This window comes from Mytilus californianus, unplaced genomic scaffold (assembly GCF_021869535.1).
Source record: "Mytilus californianus isolate M0D057914Y unplaced genomic scaffold, xbMytCali1.0.p SCAF_6, whole genome shotgun sequence".
Taxonomy (NCBI): Eukaryota; Metazoa; Mollusca; class Bivalvia; order Mytilida; family Mytilidae; genus Mytilus; species Mytilus californianus.
Window position 1 is genome coordinate 38,724,503 of NW_026262712.1, and position 26,045 is coordinate 38,750,547.

General features: G+C 31.6%; 2 protein-coding genes across 2 annotated transcripts in view; both read right to left on the minus strand.

The window, feature by feature from the left end:
* The window catches only part of LOC127704396 (uncharacterized), a 132,316-nt gene that overhangs the window by 104,098 nt on the left and 2,173 nt on the right, over positions 1 to 26,045 (minus strand). The gene's annotated exons all lie outside the window — the stretch shown is intronic.
* On the minus strand, positions 4,301 to 5,930 carry LOC127704395 (uncharacterized). The gene is made up of 3 exons (XM_052208436.1): positions 5,798 to 5,930; positions 5,082 to 5,272; positions 4,301 to 4,494 (listed from the first exon to the last, which is right to left on the minus strand). Exons 2-3 carry the CDS (start codon positions 5,263 to 5,265, stop codon positions 4,367 to 4,369), a joined length of 312 nt encoding a protein of 103 aa, XP_052064396.1. The 5' UTR covers positions 5,266 to 5,272; positions 5,798 to 5,930; the 3' UTR covers positions 4,301 to 4,366.

Genomic DNA, 26,045 nt, shown 5'->3' on the forward strand with positions numbered 1-26,045 from the left:
ACTGCTCAGTTGAATCTAAAATTGAATCTAAGAATCATACTAAAATATAGGTTATATTCTTTTAAATTGAGTTGTACTCGTTCACTTCAATGCGGAGAAACCGCGGAATGAATTGATCATATTTCCATCAATTATTATCTTTATTAAGTATTGTTACACCACTGTCCAAGGTAAGGAAGCAATTAGCTCTCATAAACATGCTGAAACCTTTTACATTCTTTATGTGCCTGTCCAAAAACCAGTTTGTAATCTAGTGTCCTGGTTGTCATATTTGTTTTATAGCTTAATAAACAGTAGTGAAGGTGTTCACTTCAGATTCTTGTTCTTTCGTTTTTGGTGGATGATTGTCAAAGTCCTTATTATTATACTTGTAACCTTGATTTATGTTTTCAAACGTTAGTGTAATTCCTTCGGTTGCGAGATTTGCAAAACCAATCATATCAAAGGCCCTACAATAGGAATAATCGACTGAATGATAAGTGCACGGAAAGTTTTATGAATAACCAATGGTATCCCAATTGTATAGCAGGAGAAAGTTCACAATCGGTTTATGTCACAGTTCAACATGTTTTAATTGGGGTTCCTTTAAAACAAAGCAAACAGTGTTTCAGCGTATCGTTAAACATGTAAACACATAAAACATACACCGTGTGTATACTCTGATGCCAGTTTTAGAGGTGTAATTCATAAACATTTAAAAAGGGACGGGGAGTACTTTAGCTATCGCTTTATGCATATTCGTTATTTTAAACTATATAATGCAGTTTATCCATTTTGATATGTGTAGCCTGTTTTTTGCATTGTCAACTGTCACACATGTCTTGTAATTTGTCCGTAGGGAGGTCCAAAGATTCGGCATAACTTGTATAATTTATTCTAGGCTCTAATACCTGGCGTGTATCCCTTTGAACTAAACAAACATGGCTTAAACTGGCTTATTTCCCGTCAATCAGCAAAACATATCAACTGAGAATAATTCAAATGTAAGATATGTTTTTTTGTCTATTAGAAATGCATTATACGCATGTCTAGAATGTAGGACAAAGATTAAACATCGGATTAGCTATGTTTATTGTTTGGATTTCTATCGCCTGTAATTTTCGAGAGTGATGTCCTCATTTTTATATATTTAAGATGTTCGTTTGACAATTTCTCTAGTAGGTCACTTTTAGTAGTTAATGGATTCATTAAGACTACATAATTTTAATTGTTTAAAGATATACATGATATAACCCTGTATGAGTAGTTTTGATTCAAAGATACCTTTACTTGTGTGAAACTATGTGGGACTTTTTAGTGGACTTAAACGAAATACACATTTAACACATTGTAGTACTGGAAAAGCAAATACACATTAAATAACAGTTGATAGTGAGGGTTGGGAATGGCACCAAACATTTATGGGGTGCAATAGAAAAATCGTGTCATGGACATTACGAATAAATATATTAGTTAGGGGTGCAAATTTAAACAGTTTTATAGATTTTTAGCGATAGAGGCATTACCATAGGAACAGAACCTGGAAAGGTCTTTTAACATGGCAGTTCAGAATGTATTTTATTTTTATTTATAATTTTATATAGGGGTTGTGCATGACGCTTATGTAAGACAAATATGGTATTATGTACATGTCCTGCAATGACAGTTAAGAATACATATGGTTAAAGGGTCGACATATCAACAGTTTTTAAAAATATTTCACGATTAAATATATAAACGGAGCGAAGCATTTCAGCCTCGAACAAACTCTATGGTTAACTATAACAAGTAGAACGGTCTGATAAAATCAATGAAGGTAAAAGAATGAAGAAATCTAACAATATATTACACAAAACTGCTTAGAGAGTTTAAAATCTGATTTCTGTTTAACGATGCGCAACACGTCGTCTTGAAATTTTGCACCCATGTGCCGAATGGTTACTGAAATTTACAAGTCTTTACTAAAGTAAGGAATACACAGACAAGATAGTCTTTATGGATAAGTGAAAGAAAATAACATTGCCTTCCAATACTTTAGTAAAGACACGTAAGTTTCAGTTACCACTAACATACCAGTACGTCATTCAACCTCAGAACATGAAGAAAGACAGACACAAAACCGTGCCCAGAAGAACCAGTACATCAGTACAAAGAACTGGCATGCATTGAATTAACATGGCAGTTCAGAATGTATTTTATTTTTATTTATAATTTTATATAGGGGTTGTGCATGACGCTTATGTAAGACAAATATGGTATTATGTACATTATGTCTTTACTAAAGTATTGGAAGGTAATGTTATTTTCTTTCACTTATCCATAAAGACTATCTTGTCTGTGTATTCCTTACTTTAGTAAAGACTTGTAAATTTCAGTAACCATTCGGCACATGGGTGCAAAATTTCAAGACGACGTGTTGCGCATCGTTAAACAGAAATCAGATTTTAAACTCTCTAAGCAATTTTGTACATAATACCATATTTGTCTTACGTTTTGTCAGTAAATCTAACAGTTCATAGATCTTAAATCGATGCAAATTTCAGACACACCCTCAGCAATTTTTTCAAATTTCGTATTGTTTCAGTCTAGTATGAATTCGAATTACAACACTGTTTAAGTCTATTTATTAAGTAAAAAGACCTTTTGATTTTGTTCTAGGTATTTTTTCCGTCACTTTTTTATGTTGAGATTTTTGTTTGTTTCGCAAGATATAGAAAAGATGTTTAGCACATGATCTCGAACAGTGAATACACGTAAGCATTTGACCCTATGTAATCGTACAATATTTCCTCTGAGAGTTATATCCCCGCACTCTGGTTTCCTTGCTATGGCTACTCCTTCACAACCGTAAAAAAATCGATATATATATATATTTTTCAAATTGCTCGTTATATCCTCAGGTTGTTCTGTTCAATTTTAACCGAAGCGATACGAAGACTCCATATGAGAGTTATTTTTCCTTCTGTATTTGACATACGTGATATATAAATGTAGCTCATGAACTGTTAGTTATAGAGACCCATGTTATTTTCATTTGAAGTCATTGGTCCACCAAAAGAAATGCTCAGGTCAAAGTCATGATTTAAATTTTGACTTTTGATTGTTTTCGCGTATCCTCAGAAACCGTAATAAATAATGACAAAATAATTTAACAAATTGTTTCTTGTGCTATGTCCTAATTAACCAATTTTGGTCGAAACGTTACCGTGCCTTGTATTAGGAGTTTTCTCCCCAGGAAAATTAAAAAAACAAAAATTGAATGGAGACATAACTCATTAACCATACATAGTAAAGACCTAGGGTACATTGATTTGAGATCCTTCCTGTATCGCTTTGAAATCGAGGTCATGATCAAATGAAAATTGGACGTTCCAGATTTTAACCTTTACTATAACTTCATACTGGCACATGATAAAGTCATAGGGTCTTTTGGATACCTGTGACCTTGAAAAACTGGAAGCGGCCATTTTTTGCACTTCTGTTATAGACATGTATTTAGAAAACATATATTATTTTAATCTGCATGCATAAACCTTTCATTTCAGACTGAAAGTGACCTTCTGCAAACAGGAAATATCACACTAATTTCAGGCAAAAGTATATAGAAGTATACAAATAAGAAGAAGTGGTATCATTGCCAATGCTACAACTCTCCACCAGACCAAATGACATAGAAGTTAACAACTATAGATCACCGTACGGCTTACAAAAACGAGCAAAACCTGTACCGCATAGTCAGCTATAAAAGGCCCCGAGATGAAACCATATATTTTTGGAATCAGTGTATATAGAGCTATCATATGAGACTGGAATTGGCATTTTTTTTAGCAGGAAGTAGCAAATTATCACTCTCATTTCAAGGAAAGATATATTGAAACAATATATTTTTTTGAATTAGTGTGAATAAAAGCCAGCATATGACACCGGAGGTGACATTTTCTTAACAGGAAGTAGCACATTATTTCCATTATTTCAGGCAAAAGGACATAGCTGCCATATATTTTTGGAATCAGTATGAAGAAACCGATGATTTGACGACAGTAGTAAATTTTAGTAAACCGGAAATGACTTCGTATCCATGATCTAGAAGTTTCATGGTGGACAGACCTGGTTTTTAATTATATTTACACCTTGTTGAAGTCTGTACTATTTAGATCTCGTCAAATTCAATAGACGTCGCGTCTCTATTACGAGAGACGTATGTAGACGTCTAAATGTTTTATTTTACGTTAAGTTTGTTTGCATATTTAAGTTTTCCTTGTTTCTACTTTACTTTACTTTCAGTTGCTTTTGAAAAACTGACATTAATAAATAACAGATAGACGTTGCTTAATTTTTTAATTCATTTTAATGCATTTGGAGGAGTATGACGACATCAGTGTTTCTATCAGTTGTCTTCCTGTGGATCATTTACGTAACGCTCATCGATATCATCCATAACATCCTCATCATTCATATCGACATATCGTGTATCTAAATGTCTGTCTTCTGAGTCCACATTCTCGATGTCTTCATCTGAAATACAATTTTTAACAATAAGACAAAAAATTTCAAAACACAAAACAACAAATAGAAAAAACTTTCATACTGGAAAATACATGGATATGTTTGTGTACTGATCCCACAATTGTTTTTAATGAAAATCATATAAGTTCACCCTTAAATAAAAAATACCTTTAACTTCGAATCAAATTAGTATCAAACAAAAATCACAACGGACATCAAGATTCGTGAGAATCTTTTTAAAATTGACACTTATGTGTCATGGTAATTTCTTTCTACAGATGTTGGGTAGACATATTATGTTTCTACCAAAAATCATCAAGGTTTGATGTAAAAATTACTTTATTTTGTAAAATTAGTAATAGTCAAAAACTCAGCAGAGTTTATGTATAAATTGTTTGTTCCTATTTTGTTAATTATATGAAATGGATAAAATTCACTTTTAAATATCAAAACATTTATGGACCGCTTTAATATGTTATCAAATATGGAAGAAATACAATTTCATTACAAACAATCCCGTATCATATAGTTTTCATTTGAATTAATTAGATCCCATCTTTACTGACATACGTAAGATTGTATTAAAATAAACGTACCTTGAATATCATCGTTCAAAGTCGCTCTTTTGCTCTCTGTATTGAGTGTGGCATAGTTTGGACGTCCCTGTATTGTTAGTCCTCGTCGCCAATATCGTCTCCACCGCCACCTATGTCCGTCACATTTATCAATCATACAAAGTGCAACTAAAATAGTCAGTAACAGCAAAAGAATCCCTTTCATTTTCTGCCTGAAAGATATTCTTTATTGGTCAGATGAAATTAATCATCAAATTAATTCCGACAGGTAAACACTTATATTTGAATTTATGAAATTAGGTCGATGCTACTTTTGGATAGCTTCCCATATATTTATCGGACATATTATAGCTAAAGTAGAAATGAAAGAGTTATTTTTTTTTTGATAATTCAATTACAAAGAAAAAAAATGACGAAAATATATCTAAAGCGAGATGTTCACTAGACTATGCTTTGTCATAGATCAGTATTTATATTCCATATTTTTTATTTTGTCTTGCATGTTAATTAAAGCAGTTTTGAATATATTTCAATTGAATAACAGAATTTGATTGGCCATAATCAGAAACAATAATGGTAGGTACTTTTCTTCATCCAATATGTCCTTTGCTTTACCGTTATGTCAACGAGATGCAAGGACTTATCTGACGAACGCAATTAACAAAAAAACAAAATAAAACGATATTTAGGAAATGTACACTAATGCATTCAATCACAAAACGTAAATACAATCTCACCTTTGTAGCTATATCCGTATATGTATGTTGAAGGTTTATCCAGCATAAAGTAATCACGGCACTTCATCTATTAATTATATAATACATAATATTATATAATAATGTATAATCAAAGTAGCAGATGTAAGCAAATATCGTAGCAGTTGTGACAAAAAATCGATAAAATCATTTTTTCCAGGAACCAAGCCAGTTTCTAACAAATTTATTGTCACTATTAGACATTTCCAAAAACTAATCCATACTGACACCTTACACCTATGTATAGGACTACATGTTACCTTTTTAATAAAGGACTATCTGAAGTATACAAAGATCACATATAGTTATATTGGTCGTATACAATATTGGTTTATTAGATGTTTTATATATATGATATGTTAAACATTTATTTATTTAAATGATGTGTCGATGCCACTGCTTGTGAAGTTTTTCTCCCCGAGGGTATCACCAGCCCAGTAGTCAGCACTTCTGTGTTGACATGAATTATCATTTATATGGTCATAATTATAAATTAACTGTTAACAAAACTTTGAATTTTTAGAAAATCTAAGGATTTTCTACCCCAGGAATAGATTATCTTAGCCGTATTTTGCAAAACTTTTAGGAATGTTGGGTCCTCAATGCTCTTCAACTTCGTACTTTATTTGGCCTTTTTCAAATTTTTTGATTCGAGTGTCACTGATGAGTCTTTTGTAGACGAAACGCGTGTCTGGCGTACAAATTTGCAATCGTGGTATCTAAGATGAGTTAATTACAACCACTAGGTCGATGCCACGGCTGATGGAATTTTTCTCCTCGAGGGTATCACCAGTCCAGTGGTCAGCACTTCTGTGTTGACATGAATTATCATTGATATGGTCATAATCATAAATTAACTGTTAACACAACTTTGAATTTTTAGTAAATTGCAATCCTGGTATCTACGATGAGTTTATTTCATTTTCAGTAAAAAAGAATTGCCCTATGTTCAAAATGTTCTTTGTGAAAATGTACAAAAAAAGTTAAATTTAAGTAATAAAACAACAACAAGGAAGTGTAGACATTTGATGTTCTGAAATACATCTAAGTATACATTATAAAAATACTTTTATTAAGTAGAACAACTGAAGTCGAAGATAACCGAAGCCTGCTTAGAGTCACTCAGTGCAGATAATTTGTGGGATAAAAAATGATCCGAACGCTATTTGTCAAACGATGTCTCCTAGTCAGAATTCAAAACAGTATCTTATTTAATAATCATATCGTGAAATGGTGTTCAATAAAAATGTCGACATGTACATATTGACTTGTAAAAGTACGCCTTGATTGAAAATATCTGCCTTCGAGTAAATACGCAAAAGTTACTGGTAAATAATTGCAATTAAAATTTCTGAGTATTCGTCCTCTTATAAAAAACAAAAATACAAAAAAGATATGCAAAGATAAACATTATTTTTAAGAAATTTATGAGATGGGAAAACGTTTTTTTGCAAAGCTATAATTTCATATACTGAAACAACCAATTTCCAAATTCCGAAGCCCTTCTTTCTTTCAATCAATCGATTGATTGATTGATTGGTGATTGCTTTACGCCGCACAAAACGGATATATCGCAGCGATCATTCAATCGAAAAGTGGGACTTAAATCTTGAAAAGAATATATTTTTTGGGGGCATTGTTTTATTACAAGTTTAAGCGAAATCCAATCATTTTCTTTTTTTAATTGATAAATCGTTTAATTAAAATTTACTTTTTTATACAATATCCGTAAGAAGACAAGGAAAGAAAACATTGAAAACCCAGTGTTATTTATGCAGGGAAACTCATGACATTTTTTAATGATAACAAAATAAAAAAACAAATATACACAAACAATTGTACAACAATATTTCACCTTTTTCAAACGCATTTAACACAGATAAACACACAATCATCCAATTCAAATACTTCGTGCTTCGCTAAGGAACTCAAGCGTAAATCACTGTAGACCAATATATACGAACCACGCCGTGCAATGGATTATTATGCATCATAGTTAGAAGTGATTGTTTTTTTTTATCTAATCTTATTAATGTTATAAAGATGGATTATGTGCAAACATACAAGGATAGAAACAATGGTACTTTATAGATATTAATTTGCTGCTAGTGGTCAGTATTTATAGCAAATTATAGACATATGTAATCGTAAGTGTAGTTTGTAGTATATAGTATGATTGTATAATTACATAAATTAGATAAGGTTGATAAATAAAGGCAACAGTAGTATACCGCTGTTCGAAACGATAAGTGTTGAACTAATTAATCATTCAGGCTTTAAAGCTAAGATAAAAAATTATTAGAATACAAATAATAAATTGTACATTGATTATATACAGTAAGTATTTTGTGAATAAATACAAAATTATAAGAGTATAATTCGCTCAAACATCGAAAATTAACTTTGATCGTAAAACGATAGTTTTCTTTTTTGCTTGCTATTTGAAGCGTTTGTGAACATTCCTTAAGAATAAGTTTCACAATATTTTGTTATGTCGTGTTTTTCATTTGGTTCTTTAGAAAGACCCATTCTTTCCAGATCAACATGTCCCATGTTAGTAAGACCATATTTCCCATTACAGTCTACTCATATGATTTATTTACAACACCTAAAATAATTGATTCCTCGGATTTTTGTATAATTGTGCTATACTGTTTTTCACAAAATTAATTTATCTTCTCAAAATAATTACCCATGCGTCATGTAAATGTGTACATTTCAGAAAAGATGCACTAGTGGCTCTTGACTATTCTTACAAAAGTTCAATTCCGTTGGAACTTTTAATGGCTATTTTTCAGTATATGCAATATTCTGAAAAATGTTTAACTGTAATTGATAAGCTTTTCTAGTTGCAACATTATTTTGTACAATTTTCCATATATCACACTGAATTATTTCTTTTTGATAATGTATATTTCATGTTAGTTCACACGATGGCTCCGAATCACTGCGTAATGTTGTCTATATATCTTTTAATAAACTATTACGATTTTTAACAGATGTTCCCCTTTTGAAAATGATACATGGTTCCGAAATTGAGATTTATTCCTGTTTTCTAAACTATTATTTTGTTTTAAAATATCAATAAAGTCTTGTAATATGGACGAATTTATTTCAGGTAATTCCGATATCCAGTTTTTTCTATCTAACAAATTTTTGAACACAAAAGCACTATTTATATAACCATTCTCGTATTCCTCCCACAAGTCCCTGATATTTTATATATATATTCTGTAAAGACAGAAAAATATGACCCCCCCCTCCCCCCCTAATACCTAATATTGCATTCCCAACAATCCGTTGATTAAGGTCTTAGTTTTGATAACAACTCTGACCATCCAGAGGCTATATAATTGTAGTATCTTAAGAATTAGCTTTGTTCTAATATTTTTGCATCTGAGCATTGACATTTAAAATGTATTGTATTTCGAGTCAAGGGAAGATAACCAAAATTTCCATTTTGCATTCCAATTATCAATATTGGGATTGATGATCTTATGGAAACACTTAATTTGCTTTAATTTCATAAAATCAATCAAATTTATCATGTTTATACCACACTTTTCTTAAGTCAAACAACAAGTGTTCCAAGCAACTTGATCTAATCAGTATTAATTCAGAATATTCGACAGATTGATGCGACCCCTTTTTTTTAGTGTTAAGCTTTCCAAACTTTTAGCCACGACCAACTTCCCAACAATGTCTATTGGAGGCGTTTGTAACTTGAAAAAGACACAAAAACACTGCATATAAACGCTTGAAAACTAGTGAATGATTTTTTTGTAAATAATTAAAAAAACAAAAAACAAAAAAAACAGTAAACATTCATTAGTTTTAAAACGCGTTTACTATATTTTTTTCGAAATTATATTTTTTCTTTTATACATTTACATAACCATTCTAAAGAAAAGCAAATAATTGTCAGTAGCTTTGTGCAATGTTTCAAAACGCTATATCCCTGCTTTTCATATCTCACACATTAGGAATAAAACCACTAATTAATGGTCCCATTGCTTTCTATGTTAAATTCCATAATTTCAAGCTTTCACAGCTCTTTCGTTTTAAGTTCAAATAAAGTGACACTCATTTCATGCCAAAACAATACTTTCTGGTTACCCTTGCTGGAAAAATCACCAGACCTTTAATTGCATATAAGACCGCACTGGTTTCCGGAAGTTCGGAAGTACAAAAACAGGTACTTCAGATCTGAGAATCAGGCAATAAATGCCCTCCGGTTTCAATTTCATAAAACTTTTTTATTATTTGATATAATCATTCCACAAAGGTTCTACAATGGTCCACAGTCATTCAGCTTCCATTTGATACCAAAATTACCGAGATATTTTACAAATTTTAAAAGTTACAGCTATGCGTAGGAACTATTTTGTTTGAAATATTTACTACTTTCTTGTATGTTCTTTCAGACCGAGCCCGAATTAGTGGTTCTATACCATTAAAAGAACAAGAAGATGTCATTTTGATTATTTGAAACACTTTTGGATTGTTTCTCCTCCTAAAGGAAAGCTCTAACTCTTTGTCGGGGTTCGGCTATCTTACTAGTTCTTTTCGGTTATATGACTCTTAAACTTTTGTATTAGTTTTGATTGTATACATTTTCTGACCTCATTAAAACTGAAGAGTCAGTATTTGCTGAAATGCGCATTTTGTTCAGTCAAGTACCATTCAATGTCATCGTAAATGTTAGGGATCATTATGAAAAAGTTGTCTAGTCAAAATATTTATTTTCAAATATTTCTTTCACTGTTATTCTTGCTCTGTTTTTCAGTAACAAAAAAAGATAAACATTAAAAAAGAAATACCGTTTAAAAATCACTTTTGGCGATAAGTTTCCACGCCAATGTTTGCAAACAATTTCAAAGTCCTTTCGCAGTGTAAAAATATAAACTAAATTTTTTGCATGGCTTAAGCTTATTATTGTTATGTTAATTATTTGTTTGTCTACGTAGTTTCTCACATTTCTATGGCTTGTAAGTTACACTATTACCACTTGTACTTTTACTTGATATAATAAGATAAGGAATGCATTGTTAAATCTGAATGCTTAAGTATATTTGTTTTAAGTATAATTCAATAGGAAAAATAAAGTATTATTCAACATTGATAGTTAAATTATCGACTTAGCAGGTATTAACATCCACTTTCTCAGAATTTGTTGAAATTCAATTTAACTCTTTATCACGCAATGTACAAGCTGTCACCAATCGATAGTGCTTTACTTTGGAAAAATACAGGATGATGATTACGAATTTATTGATACTTTTTTTTGTGAAAAAATTAAAAAGTATAATATGACAAAGTTTTAGCACGCAAGCGAGAAACCTAGAACTAGTCTCAATAGAACATTTTGGAACAACTACAAGACCGGTCTAATTGGACAATATCACATTGAATATGTCTGGATATATAGATATATACATAATAAGTCCATTATTATGAACATTGTTTTCTTCTTGAAGATTTAGTTATATAACCTGTAACCTGGGCTAGTGTAATCTTCGCTTTTTGTCATGGCATTGTTAGTTCCTTTTCTACGTATGCGTTGAATATACCTTTGGTGTCTTCCACATGTTCTTTTCTAGTTTCCACTCGGATGAATTAATAATAATAATAAGTTTTATAAAGAAATAAAAGTAAAATACGATGTATTGAAAGGTTCAAAGCACAGTTGAGATATCCATACCGATGATGCCCAAGATAGACATATGTAAAATGTTGATGGTTTTCTAGGAAGGAAATGATGCATACAAGATTATATGGATGTTTCTGAAATAATCTTCATCAGAGTTGGTCGTGGCTAAAAGTTTGGAAAGCTTTACACAAAACCCGTATGGGAGCATGAAACCAAAAGACCTAAATAGAACCACCAAGGATAAGAATCAACTAAAAATAATCTGAATATCTCAGATACATCGTTCTTGAAACTGTTGTGCATTTTTCGCATTCATTGAATGCAAGAAATCTTAGGTTTATTTCCTACCACTACTACGTGCGTCATAACAATTCGTGTAAATATCTGAAATATGTCATAAAAGTTCCAACTAATTTTCAGATTTTTAATTAGAATATACATTTAATGATAAAATGTTAATCCTGAGTTATTTTCAAATTACTACCATTCGACTCTGATAAAGCAAAACATCATTCATATTTTCCAAGAAATATTGGAAATGCGCAAAATGTATGCATATAAAGATAACACTTACTATGCTCCTCATTCGGATAAAATAACATTAAAAAGTACACTTTTTAAAATGTGATTGGTGTACATTATGACATGCACATCGATAGTAAATTCTTTGTCATACAATAACTTTAGAGCTATTTCTTCTAACAGAAAAGAGTACACAGGTATTGTTGTTTGCCAGTAGAGACGTCCAGAAAATCGGCATAACTGATTTGATTAACTGTTGGCGTTACTACCTGACGATGTGTATGCATTTGAACTAAACGATTAAACACGACTCAAACATGTTAAACTGGAGTATTTCCTGTTAACCAGCGAAATATGTCAACCAAAAATAATTCAAATGTAAGATAATTACCATCGTCCATTAGAAGTGCATTATATGGGATGCACGTCTGATATATACAACTGCACAATGACCACTATGGACGCCGCTATCAGGGGAAGGGAGAGGAATTCAAAAAACAATATTTGTATATTTCATATTTTGTTTTCGATTAATGAAAACTTAAAACGAAAGGGTGAACATAAAAAGATATTTATATAAATGAATCAGAATGAGAAAGAACTGGCATGAATTAAAAAAAAAACAACATTTCGTCTGCAAATTTTCCGATTAATGACATTGGTAAAATGTACAAGACACAAGACAAGTACACCACCAGCAACTCTTTGACAATATCCCAATGTCTCTGTTTAGTTGGGAGTTTGATGTTGTAATAAGATACTTTTAGTTAATTGTGTTAACACGTAGATTGACGTCGTTACCACTCAGATCTCTTCAAAATTATAGACGTCTTGTGTTTATTGTTAGAGACGTGAATAGACTTTTAGATGATTTATTTCAGTGTAGTTGGTTTGTTGTCATATTTAAATTCCCCTTTTTAAACAGAAACTAACATAACAACAACAACATCAACAACAATACTTTATTTTAAGAGGGTTACACAATTAGCTATATACATGTAACTAATCTTCCCTGAGGCCCTCATCATAGAAAAGCATAAACAGAATGCAAAGATATACATGGCATATATAAGTATAAAAGTCAAGTATGATGATAATGTTCAATACAACTTGGTAAAAATGTAAAAATAACCATCATAACATAATCAGTATTGATTTTTTTTCAACAGGTTGATTTCAATAAATGATCTGATATTTTGTATTTGACAGAATTAACATTTGTAATATTTCTTAACGGTAATTGCAAATTATTCCACAAGAATGGTCCAGAATACATAAAAGATTTCTTGAACAATTCTTTTTTTTTTTGGTTTAGGGAGTATGAGATTTCCTTGAACAGCATTTCTCAAGGGGAATGGATTTCTGTCTGAAACATAATGAAACTTGCTAGTAAGATATGATGGGGCATAATTTTTGATGCACTGAAATGTCATCACCAATTTGTGATATTTTATTCTCTGTTCAACTGTCATCCAGTTAAGTGTTTGAATAAGGGCTCGGAAGGAGCGAAAGGGTCTGTTTCTAGTATTAAACATAAGTAAATAAAACTACATATTTTGTTAGAATTTATCTACATTTTAAGGCGTATGAAGACAGAACTGTTTCAATCATTCATCTTCCTGCTGGTCATCCAATAACGCTCATTGATATCATTCAAAACCTTATCGTCCTCATTCATATCGACATATCTTTCGTCTTAATGTTCGTCTTCTAAATCCACATTATCGATGTCTTCATCTGAAACATAATTTCAATCATATTACAGAAACACATTAAAAAAAAAACCAAATAGAAAAACATCACTTATATAGATACTTGTGTATCTTTTTGTACTGCTCCAATAAAATAACTATTCATGAACACTGATTGGTTCACATGATACAATGAAACAGACATTTAAAGCACATGTATGTTGTTTTTGCTTTGATCGGAAGGCTGTTAATATTAAAAAGAAGATGTGGTATGATTGCCAATGAGACAACTCTCCACAAGAGACCAAATGACACAGAAATTAACAACTATAGGTCACCGTACGGCCTTCAACAATGAGCAAAGCCCATACCGCATAGTCAGCTATAAAAGGCCCCGAAATTACAAAATTAATGTAAAACAATTTGAACGAGAAAACTGACGGCCAACTTTATGTACAAAATAATGAACGGAAATCAAATATGTAACACAGCAACAAACGACAACCACTGAATTACAGGCTCCTGACTTGGGACAGGCACATACAGGGGTTAAACTAGTTTGAAGGCGCCAACCCTCCCTCTAACTAGACTATTTATACATACCCCATCAGATATTGACTACCATAAAAAATAAAATGTGCATAGAGACATAATGGGTAACGTTTTTAATTATAGACCAAAATCATGAAATTAATAGTCAGAGTTCGTATATGTCATGTATTATCATAAAATAAATAATGATTTAAAAAAAATGGATTTCAAGGAATTTGTTACTGCTAACGAACTATAAACACGCGTTTACTTATATGTTTACACCTGGGTTGACGTGAAAACGGCGCGTTTTCTAATTTGAAAAAAAAAATAAATAAACGCACATATATTCCCTGTACTCAACTTGCTTTAATGCAGTTTGTCATGGTGTCTTGGATACAATGAGTCACTAATAACATGAGCAATTAGGACCATAATTCATTTTCTGTTAACAGATTAGGCGATTATGTACAGTATATGATAAGATATGTTTTGGTATTGACTTCATTGTAAAAGTTACAAAATGAATATGTATCGTAATAAAACCATTTCGTCTCTTGCCTTTTTTGTTTTTAATTGATACAGCTATTTATTCAAACATCTGTACAATAATAACCCCAAGCAGCCCAGAAAAGCAGAGCCCTGTTTTACTACATTCTGCATTTGTCCAGGGGAACAGTAGCATATTTATTTGTCCAGGGGAACAATGGCATATTTTAGCAATAGCAAGATCCAACTTATTACAAATAGAGTTATACTCCAATATTTCACCTTTTTCAAACACATTTGACATCAATACAAAATCAATTATCTTATTGAAATACCTTGTGCTTCGTGTAAAAACTCAAGCGTAAATCCCAACAGATCAATATATACGAACCACGCCATTCAATCAATTACTAGTACGTGCACGTGTATCATATAAAAACAGCTTTTCTTCTTTCTAATTTTAATTTAAAAAGATGGAATATGTTTAAATATTTAAGGATAGAAGTGTTATAAATCTATACTTCAGGATTATAGATATTAATTTGCTGCTAGGGGTGAGTATTTGAAGTAAATTATAGATAAATGTAATCGAAATTGCAGTTAATAGTATGTAGAATGTTTAATTACATAAATCAAGATAAGGTTAATATGCCTTAAACTAATCAGTCAATCAATCAAGGTTAAGAGTAAACAAATAGCCATTAAAAAGAAAATAATAAATTTTACATTCCATATATAACACGTATAAGGACAGAATCTTATAAATAAATTCAAAATTATCAGAATACAATTATCTCAAATTTAGAAAATTAACTATATCTGTAAAATAAAGTTTTTTTTGTTTTCCATATCAAATATTTCCGTATAATCCTTTAGAGTACATTTCAGAATATTTAGTTTTGTCGTGTTTTTTTTTTTTTTTGTACTTAAGAATGTTTCTTTTTTACCAAAATGAAAATTCATATGATTCATTTACAACACCTTAAATAATGGGTTTCACAGATATTTGTATGATTTTGCTAAATTGTTTTCACGAAATGAATTGATCTTCTCCCAAATAACAACCCATACATCATCTATATGTGTACATAAATACAATTATCTTAAATCACGGCAAATTATTTCTTTTTGATGATGTATATTCCATTTTAGTTCACAGAATGACCCGAATCGTTGCGCTATGTTTCTGTATATCTTTTAATAAAAATAACGATTTATCCTTTGACAGATGATAATGGTTCTAAGTAGGAGAATAACTACTGTTTTATTTAACTTTTATTTTGTTTAAAATATCTATAAATTCCTCTGATATAGAATTATGTATTTTAGTAAATTCCGAGATCCATTATTGAACACAAAATCACTATTTCCAAAAACATTTTCCTTTTTTCTCCAGCAAGTCTCCGATATTTGTTATCCCACTTTTAAAATGTAATGATTTCACCATCCAGTTACATTATATTTGTATTCCCAAACAAAGGCTGACTTTGTATTTCACCTTTTGATTTAGGTTTTAGTTTTGATAAACTATCTGACCATCCTGAAACTATATTTTTCTCATATTTTGATAAATTGCACTGGTCTAATAATTTTGCATCATAGCATGGACAGATGAAATACTCTGCACTGTTTTTCGAGTCAAGAGATGATTACTTTCACATTTATATTGCATTCTTACACTTATCAATACAAAGTTCGAGCAACTTGATTGGTTTTCCCAATTCACATAAATTCCAACATAAAATTTATAATTTCTTTCATGCATTTATCGGGTGTCCGTGTCGTTTCAATTTTATATCCATAACTGATGAAAGAATAATTTTAAACTTAAAACTGTACCCATGTACGTAAGATCTATTGTTTTCCAAACTGCCAAAGAAATGTTAAGTTTCTTTATTTTTCAATCCATACTGAGTCTATATCAACGTTATATCAATACACAAATCTCGAGGGCTTTAACCGTCTTTTTTTACCATTGCAGTTTAGTCAATTTTGGCTTTATTTTTTTCCACGTTCCTAAGTATAACCCCACTACCGTGTTTAAATTCATGTTTAACAACGAGGCGCGTTTATAAGCTCCTAATAAACTTACATTTTCTTATTTATTTACAGGTATTGAACGGCATGGTTTAAGTACATGTTTCTCTAGATGGAGTTTTCTTTCTACATAAACGCGAGCACTTTAGGTACACAATGATTTAACATTTTGTTCGCAGTAATTAATTTCATTTAAAATTATTTTATCTTATGCAATGACAATAATTTGATAACATTTTTAATCGAGCTGTAATTGTAACTCAGAATTTTATTGCAAAAAGTTTTCGCTAAAACAGTTTACAATTATTATTTAAGAATGGCAAAAGTAGTTTTTTTAAGGAAATAATATGACACCGGCATTATTCTGCAATGTTATTGGCAACTCAGGATTTATTGTTTTACAAACGAAAAGAGAAATTAAATTAGTATATGGTTACTTAAAACTTTGTCGACAATAAGTATGATGTACCGACAATAAAATCCAATTATTTTGATAGATCTGGACGGAGAGATGTTCACAAAGTGCGAGCTATACTAGTCTGCGGTTATTTCAACTTATGTCGGCAACAATAACAAGTGCCAATATTTCTACTTTATTATATTATTCATGTACTGGTCTTATAAATGAGTCCTTTTATTTGTTTTTATCTCATTCAGGATGGAGCTAGATATATCTACAGTTACTTAAACTTATGTCGAATAAAACTGGAAGTCCCACTATTTCTTCTTTTCTTAACTAGGAATTTTTTAGTACTGGAGTAATAAATGACTACTTTCTCAAACCGTATAAGGAATTGTTTTACCTAAATGGAAGGCATTTTCAATTTAAAAGTGCAAATTTTTTGTCAACATCTGTATAAGGTCCCAATATTTTGTTTTTGTTTTAATACTGTGTATCTCATCACGATTCTGTTCTTTTGGTACCCAAGACGGACAGTTTTCAAACAGATTGAATGCTCTATAAGCGTACGGTTACTAAAACGTATGTCGACAACAATAAACAATGCCAACGTTTATTTTTCTTTTTTTAATATTCGTGTTCTGACCTCACAATTGAGCACTTTTTATACCTCATAATGGATTGTTTTACACAGCATTTTTGGTACGCAATATTTTTTTCTATTCATTGTTTGCAATCAATAATAAAAGGATACTAAAATAAAAAGGAATACCTCCAACTGTAAAATTGGACAGAAAATACATTCCTTGAAGTTGAAAGGTTTTCAAATTACTTAATTTTAACTCGCAGTGTCTACTGTAACATTTGCATCAGTTTAAGGTTAGTCTTTACATACAGTTCGACTTCATTTGATTCATTTCAAACTATTTGTAAACAATTATGTAATTATTTCGACGGCTGATTAGAAAAAAAATAATAAAACAATTATTGTAGGCTGCAGCTATGAACAAATTAAAAAAAGTAGACATGAAAAATGAATATATAGATTAATCAATACTATCAAGCTTAAATGTAATAAACCATTTATGAGTGGCAATATTTCCTAAATGTGATTATTATCTGAAATTTTTTTTTTCTTTTTTTTATGTAGCCTTTTATATTTCCAGTCTTTATTAGGACCCAATAATTTTCGATTTTTTTTAAGCGATGCTTTATTTATTTTTATCATTCTTAACACATGATTGAGTTATTGAACCTACAGAAAATCAGACCATTGAAAGTTATGGAAACTTAATTACTATACTATATATAAAAATATTAATTTTCGCGAACCATTTAGGTCACGGAAATTCCATTTTTTGCCATCGGTAAGGAGAGTTGTACAAATAATGTGAATACACAGAACCCCGATTCAATTCATATTTTGCTAAAGGTATTTATCATTTTCTGTTTTGTATCTCCAAACATTATTCCATTTTTCTCTAATTTCGATTAAAATATGCCAAAACCTGCAGTTAAGATAGATGTATGCCCCAAATAAACGTTCCCCGATTGGTTGAACTACTATGGCGTCGATGTAAAGCAACGCAAGCCTCGATGTAAAGCACACGCTTCCCAAGAGTAAGGAGAGTTGTACAAATAATGTGAATATACAACCCCCGATCAAATTTATCTTTTGCTAAAAGTGTTCATCATTTTCTGTTTTGTATCTACCAACAACATTCCATTTTTCTATAATCCCGATTTAAACATGTCAAAACCTGCAGTAATAATAGATGTATGCCCTAAGTAAACATTTCCCGATTGGTTGAAAAGCTGTGGCCTCGATGTAAAACAACGCAAGCACACGCACAAATTTCCCATGATATGTTGAACTTCGACCCCGGGTTTCAGCCGATTTACAAGGAGATTTTCTTGCGCTCAAATGTAATTCTAAGTGAAGTATACTGGTAAAGTAAAATTATATTCTTTTACAGAAAAATTTACACATTTTATCATTAATGTATTGTCATGCTTCTGCATATTTACGCTGAGCTTTAGTTGAATATAATTCTATAAAAATTTTGTTACGTCAAGTATTAAGAGTAAGAATATTTCGCGCCAAAACAAGAAAATAACCTGTATTACCAAATAAGTTTATCAGCATCTTTCTGAAATTTTCCAATAGAAAATAGCGTTTAGTATAGAGAAATTTAGGTAAGTATTACTTATTAATGTTAAGGTTCTCCAGAGGTGGTTTTCTAGACCTTCTTGGCGGTCAATTTAATCCCAGTTATCAAATATCCCCGATGACAGAATGGCAACCCAGTCGATTTGTGTCATGAGTGAAAATCTTATCTATTTGATGAAATAACTTCTTCATTAACTGTACATGCAAAATTTTTGTAGTTTTTGATAACCGTGCACATTCCCATTGCATGTCCGCAAGATAAATGGGTTATGCATTTGTGAATTGTGTAATACCAGTAATTGTGTAATAAGAATAATGGCGGACGATAAAAAGTTGTGACGTCAGTGCATGATCACGTGACATTATTATTTGTAAACAAACGGGCTCCCCATGTAACACGTGTCGGAACTATCCATACAAGGTGCAATCAATCTTATATTTCCTTTTTTGATAATATGTCTGTGTCTGTTTGTAGGTTTTGCAGATCAGATGTCATATTGAAGTTACATAGACAAAGTACCATTGTTCCTGTTCAGAAGTTACAGTAGTTGTGAATTGTTTTTATATAATTAGAAGGTAAGTCTACATTAGTCATTATTTAACTTTCTGAATAAAATGACTCAACTCTGTGTAATTTTTCCTTAATTTTTGAAACACGCATAATATAGAGAGCATTTGCTTCCCTTGAAGGTGAAGTTAAACCTTCCCCCCCCCCCTCACTACAAATTGCCCAAATCTCATACTTATAGTCCGAGATTACTCTGACGTCAAATGTCTGTTTTGCGATTCCGGTATTCTAACTCTATTTTCAAATTGAACACACTCGGCCATTCAGCTTATTTGCATCATAAATGAACGAGGTGGTAGATTATGTTTTCCTATTGAATAAGGGTCATTTGCGTAAATCAGCTCCCATAATGCATTGTAAATTACTTTTTCTGTTGGTCATGTCACAATCTTTTAAAAGTGAAGGTTAAAATGCCAGTACTGATGTGTCAATGTGAAAACTGTCCGCATATGAGAAAATAACGAGTGGCAGGTCGATTAAACTTACTTAAATGAAGAGAAAAATTTACAAATTAGGCTCGATCTATATGGATTATGTTTTCCTATTGAATAAGGGTCATTTGCATAAATCAGTTCCCATAATGCATTGTAAATTACTTTTTCTGTTGGTGATGTGACATTCTTTTAAAGTGAAAGTTAAAATGCCAGTATTGATGGGTCAATGTGAAAACTGTCCAAATATGAGAAGATAACGGAAAGAGTTCCATATGGCACCCTCACGGAATAAACTGTAATACATTATGGTGTTCTTTTAGTATGGTGGGGGTGGTATATGGAACTCTTACCAAGATAACAGGTGGCAGGTCGATCAAACTTACTTAAATGAAGAGAAAAATCGAAAATTAACAAATTGAGGCTTGATTTATATGGATCCAGTCACCTCCAGAAGCAACGAAGCAGCACATCCACTTTGGAAGGGCAAATATTATCTATCTGATATGGGACGAGCTGAAGTCCCACTGCCCCAGCTGGTGTGGCAAAACAGTCGTTGGAGGTCAGAGTTATCTCTGACTACAAAAGGAACAAAACTCAATTCCAATGATAAAAATGCCCTAATTTTAAATTGAAAGCAATGGGAAAGTAAACTGTAAATTATAATTTTGACAATGACCACATATTGTTTAAGTTCAATATACATGTAATAATATGCAGGATAATACATGGACTTGATACTGCTTCAAGGTTTGTCAATATAAAAATAAAATAATTTGTTTGCTAACTTAGGGAGCTACCATTTGATTTTTAGGGGGGGGGGGGGGGGGGGGGGGGGGGGGGGGGGGCTAGGATAAAATTTGAAAAAAAGGCAGGAGATGAGTTTTTAAGTAAAAAAAAAAGGCAGGATGAGACAATTTGAAAAAAAAATGCAGGATGACAATATATGTTAAAACAAGTCGGGATAAACTAATAGAAAAAAAGGCAGGACCAAAAAGAGTGAAAAATAAAAAGGCAGGACAGATTACAGCTCAACTAAAAAAAAAAATGCAGGACAACATTTTTCATCCTAGCCCGCCCCCCCCCCCTCCCCCCTTTTCCCCCCATAAAAATGGAAAGGAAGCTCCCTTATAGTGTTTCCTTCAGAGGGTGTTGGCATGAAATGGTACCGTGCAGTTTTCATACGCCTGTTCATGAGAAATATTATGCTATGCCTTTGCCCGTCTGTCTGCCCTGATCTGTCTGTTTTCTAGCATGTTGTTCACAAACTCAGTAATATTTTCACCAATTTGCATGAAACTCTGGTGAATTGATTAAATCTTCTGACGTGAGCTCCCTTTTAGATTTTTAGGAATTTTATAATTTACATTTTCAAAATGTGAGGTTTTATTCATTTACAAGGGGAATTTTAACCCTAAAAATGCTTTGTTCACTAACTCTTCAACGATTTCACCAATTTGCATGAAACTGTTGTGAATTGATTATTTAAAAATTCTAGGTTTCCCGTTTCAGAGTTATATGGGATTGTATTCATGTATTGATGTGAGCTACCTTTAGATTGTTTTGGAATTTTAGATTTTACATTATCCAGTATCCAATATAAGGGGTTTTATTCATTCAAAAAGGGGGATTTCCATGTTTTCGGACATTAACTCGAAAATGTTTAAGCAGTTGTCATTTGTCATGAAACTTTGGTTAATTGTTTATATCTATTGATGGAAGCTCCCTTTTAATTTTATAAAGTTAAGGTTTTAGGTTTCAGAGTTGTGGGATTTTATTCATAAAAAAGGGTGGATTTCCCAGTTTGCGGATCAAATTCAAAAGTTTGTACATGCACTTCTCTGGCATGTTTCAGTAAATGTGTAAATTATAACTGACAAAACTAACTTTAACAATGATCACATATTTTTAAGTTCAATGTACATGTAATTTTAGGACGCTGTATGGTTGTCTATAATTGCTTACATCCACTTTATTTGAACTTTGGCGAATAGCTGTTATTTACGTAAATAAATCCCACGCTGATATTACATGTACATTTTGTACAACAATCAGCCCAACGCAAAACTGAATGTAATTGAAAGACATCTAGAGGTCAATATACAGTCTCAAACAATAGACAAAATTAGAAAATAGAGCGAATTATTGAAAAAAATTATTAGACGATTAGAGACCGAACGTCAATATGAGTCTTATATATGTATATATTTATCATTGATTCAATTGTGTGATGGTAAATAAACACTGTTAATTATAAAAAAGAAGATGTGGTATGATTGCCAATGAGACAACTCTTCACAAGAGACCAAATTTTAAAAGACACAGAAATAAACAAATATAGGTCACTGTACGGCCTTTAACAGTGAGCAAAGCTCACACTGCATAGTCACCTATAAAAGGCCCCGACATGATAAGTCTTATAGCATTTTGATAGTTTTGAATGTTTGTTCACCAGTTTACAATGGATGTATGTTCTTATTTCAAACAGTAAGGCACTCAGCGATTGTTACTTTCTAGGTACCGAATGATTTGACTACAACGTCATGAAAGTTTTAACCAGTGCATATACTGAAAATATGATAAAAAATTCATGTCTTTTTCTGGAATTTTGATCCACCTATGTAGTATGGCATGTTTGTGAGATGTGGTTATGAAGGAAGGATGTTCATGAAGGACCTGTTATACAAAGAATATCACTGGATTAAGCTCTTTGTCTAAGTGTATTATTAAATTGCTATGCTTTGAGCTCAGTTCATTGTTATGCAATTCATTCTTGGTGAAATAAAGATTTGACAGATAACTCTCAGCTGCACAAGGAATTGTAGTAGAATCCAATCTATGTAAGTAGTAATGGGGAGATAAACACATTTTATTTACATTTGAACCAAATTTTTTTTTTCATCCAGAAGCCAAATTAAAAAAGAAGCACAAATTTACGAAACAATTCTACTCGTGCTACTAGCAATATGATGCTAGGTGGTCTTGTTATTTTTTTTTTTTTTGAACATTTGTACTTCCTACTGACGACCCAGTCCTGAGTGTAAATGGTCATTCAGTATGTAAAATAAGGTCGTCAAAAAAAGGACAAAATTCACAAGGCATATCTGGCCAAATTGATTTCAAAAATTATATTTTATTGTTCAACATTTATCATTTATTCGTTAATTTCTGAATTTGTGTAAAATAATGCAGTAAATGTTAATTACAGCACTGTTCACTTTCATACCACTATCGTTTGCTGCAGGATGTTTTGGCATGGTATGGCACCATGCCCCTTTTCCGTCGTATTTTAGAACGCCCCGCCGTAATTTAATATCGGTTCTGTAATTCATATTTTAGCAAGACCATTTCGAGTTATTTCCCTTGGAATGAAAATTTAATTTTAATGGCCGACATTTTATTGAACGTAATTGAACAGTTTTGAAGCGACAGAGTACATATACGATTTAAGAATTTAGATCTAATAGGGACAACATCGATTTGTACCTCTACATGTAGACAATTTGAAAAGGGAACCAGGTGATCGTTTGAGTTATAATTTTACGATAACATTACCACTGATAAAATTTACGTAAACATGATGTTTGGTTATATTTCCTGTTTATACTATAAGGTCGGTCGAGACATCGAATTGGGTGTGAATTTACCGCGGCTTTCATACTGTTGTTATCTTAATAAAAATAAAATTCGGAATATAGCTGCTATATATAGATTTTAATTGTATAAAAAAATCAACAACGTTTCAATAAATAAAATAAAAAACATAGGTGGAAACAGAGATGAACAGCAGAAGAATAATTGTATATCAAGTCTTGCTATACAAATCATTGAATATCCTAAAACTATTTGTACAGTTATGAGCCACAGTAGCTTTGATTGGTATAAACATGCGAGATCCAAAAGGTATTTGGCACTTCTTTAGTGCATCTAAAAAGCAAAGCATTGGCCATTGCATATGCTCTTGGTAATGCAAAGTCCACTTTCACACATCCTTCAACAATCTGGATCACTTATAACTGGAGTTATTGATTGAAATGAGGCAGTTACACAATGAACATGATCAAGATTCTAATAGCTGTGTCTAGAAGTGATAATTATGCCCCCGCCGTACGTCCCAAAATTGGTTTCCGTTCTGTAACTTTAGTTCGCCTTAACCAAATGTTACTGTTCTAGAGTTATGCCCTTTTACAAATGGAAAAATTGCTGAATTTATCGTTTCCGTTCTCTAACTTAAGTTTGCCTCAACCAAATGTTATGAAACTTATACACAATGCTTATTACCACAAAACACAGATCAAGTTTGAATTTTGGTGGCGTCACTTTTACAGTTTTAGAGTTATGCCCCTTTACAAATGGAAAAATTGCTGAATTTTTCGTTTCCGTTCTCTTATTTTAGTTTGCCTTAAGCAAATGTTATGAAACTTATACACAGTGCTTATCACCACAAAACACAGATCAAGTTTGAATTTTGGTGGCGTCACTTAAACTGTTCTAGAGTTATGCCCCTTTTTAAATGGAAAAAATTGCAAAATTTTTATTTTCTCCTAAATATTAAGTAATTTTTAACTTGGAGTTATCTTCGTTTGTCAATGATTATAGTTGAATCAACTACAATCAATGCTTTATACAATGCAATGTTTAATTTTGACTTCCACTGATAAAACACAGATCAAGTTGAATTTGGGTAGTGTCACTTTAACCATTATTGAGTTATGCCCCTTTATAAATCGAAAGATTGCAAAATTTTTAGTTTCCATTCTGTTACTTAAGTTTGCCCCAACCAAACATTATGAAACCTATACACAATATTCATTACCACAAAACTAAGATCAAGTACAAATTTTTTGTTTCCGTTTTCTAACTTTAGTCTGCCTCAACCAAATGTTATGAAACTTATATACAATGCTTATTACTACATAATACAGATTGAGTACGAAATTTGGTGGCGACACTTTTACCATTCTTGAGTTATGTCTCTTTATAAACACAAAAAATGCTGAATTTTTCGTTTCCATTCTCTTAACTTTAGTTTGTCTCAACCAAATGTTATAAAACTTATACACAACCGTTCTAGAGTTATGCGTGTTTACAAATAGAAAAATTGCTGAATTTTTAGTTTCTGTTCTCTACTTAAGTTAGTCTCAACCAAATGTTATGAGACTTACACACAATGCTTATTACCAAAAACTCAGATCAAGTTCAAATTTGGGTAGTGTCACTTTTACCGTTCTTGAGTTATGTCCCTTTATAACTATATGATATGCAAGCGGGGCATCATCTGTGTTCACATGTGGACACTATCCACATTTATTTTATTACCAAAAAGGAATTAAATTAACACCCTAATACACATGTCTTTATTTCTTACCAACAAATTTGAAACAATGGTATATTCAATTAAATCCCTATCCATTACAGTACCTTTATATCAATGTAAAAGTGCCCTAAAGTGTAGTCCTCTGTGCGAAGGGTGCCCTTAAAGTGTATTCAATAGCGCTAAGTGTGACCTTAGAGACAAAAATTACCCTGTCCTTTTGAAAAGCTGCAGGAAACACTATACCACAACAAAACTGGCTCACTGTACGGGTATTACTTACATTTGTATCCGTATAACAAAATAATCTTGAAACAAGAATATTTTGGCAGTACCTTTTTCATTTTGAATACTAGAACTTTTTAGATAATTAGAACATTTTAAGTAGATGTTCATATCCACTAGAAATCTCCATCAGTTGACTTTT

Bases quoted from the DNA above. Each gene is read 5' to 3' on its own strand.
- LOC127704395 (XM_052208436.1), bottom strand. From the start codon at position 5,265: ATGAAAGGGATTCTTTTGCTGTTACTGACTATTTTAGTTGCACTTTGT. The intron at 4,495-5,081 runs GTACGTTTATTT...ATTGTATTTCAG, and splicing joins TTTGAACGATGATATTCAAG to ATGAAGACATCGAGAATGTG.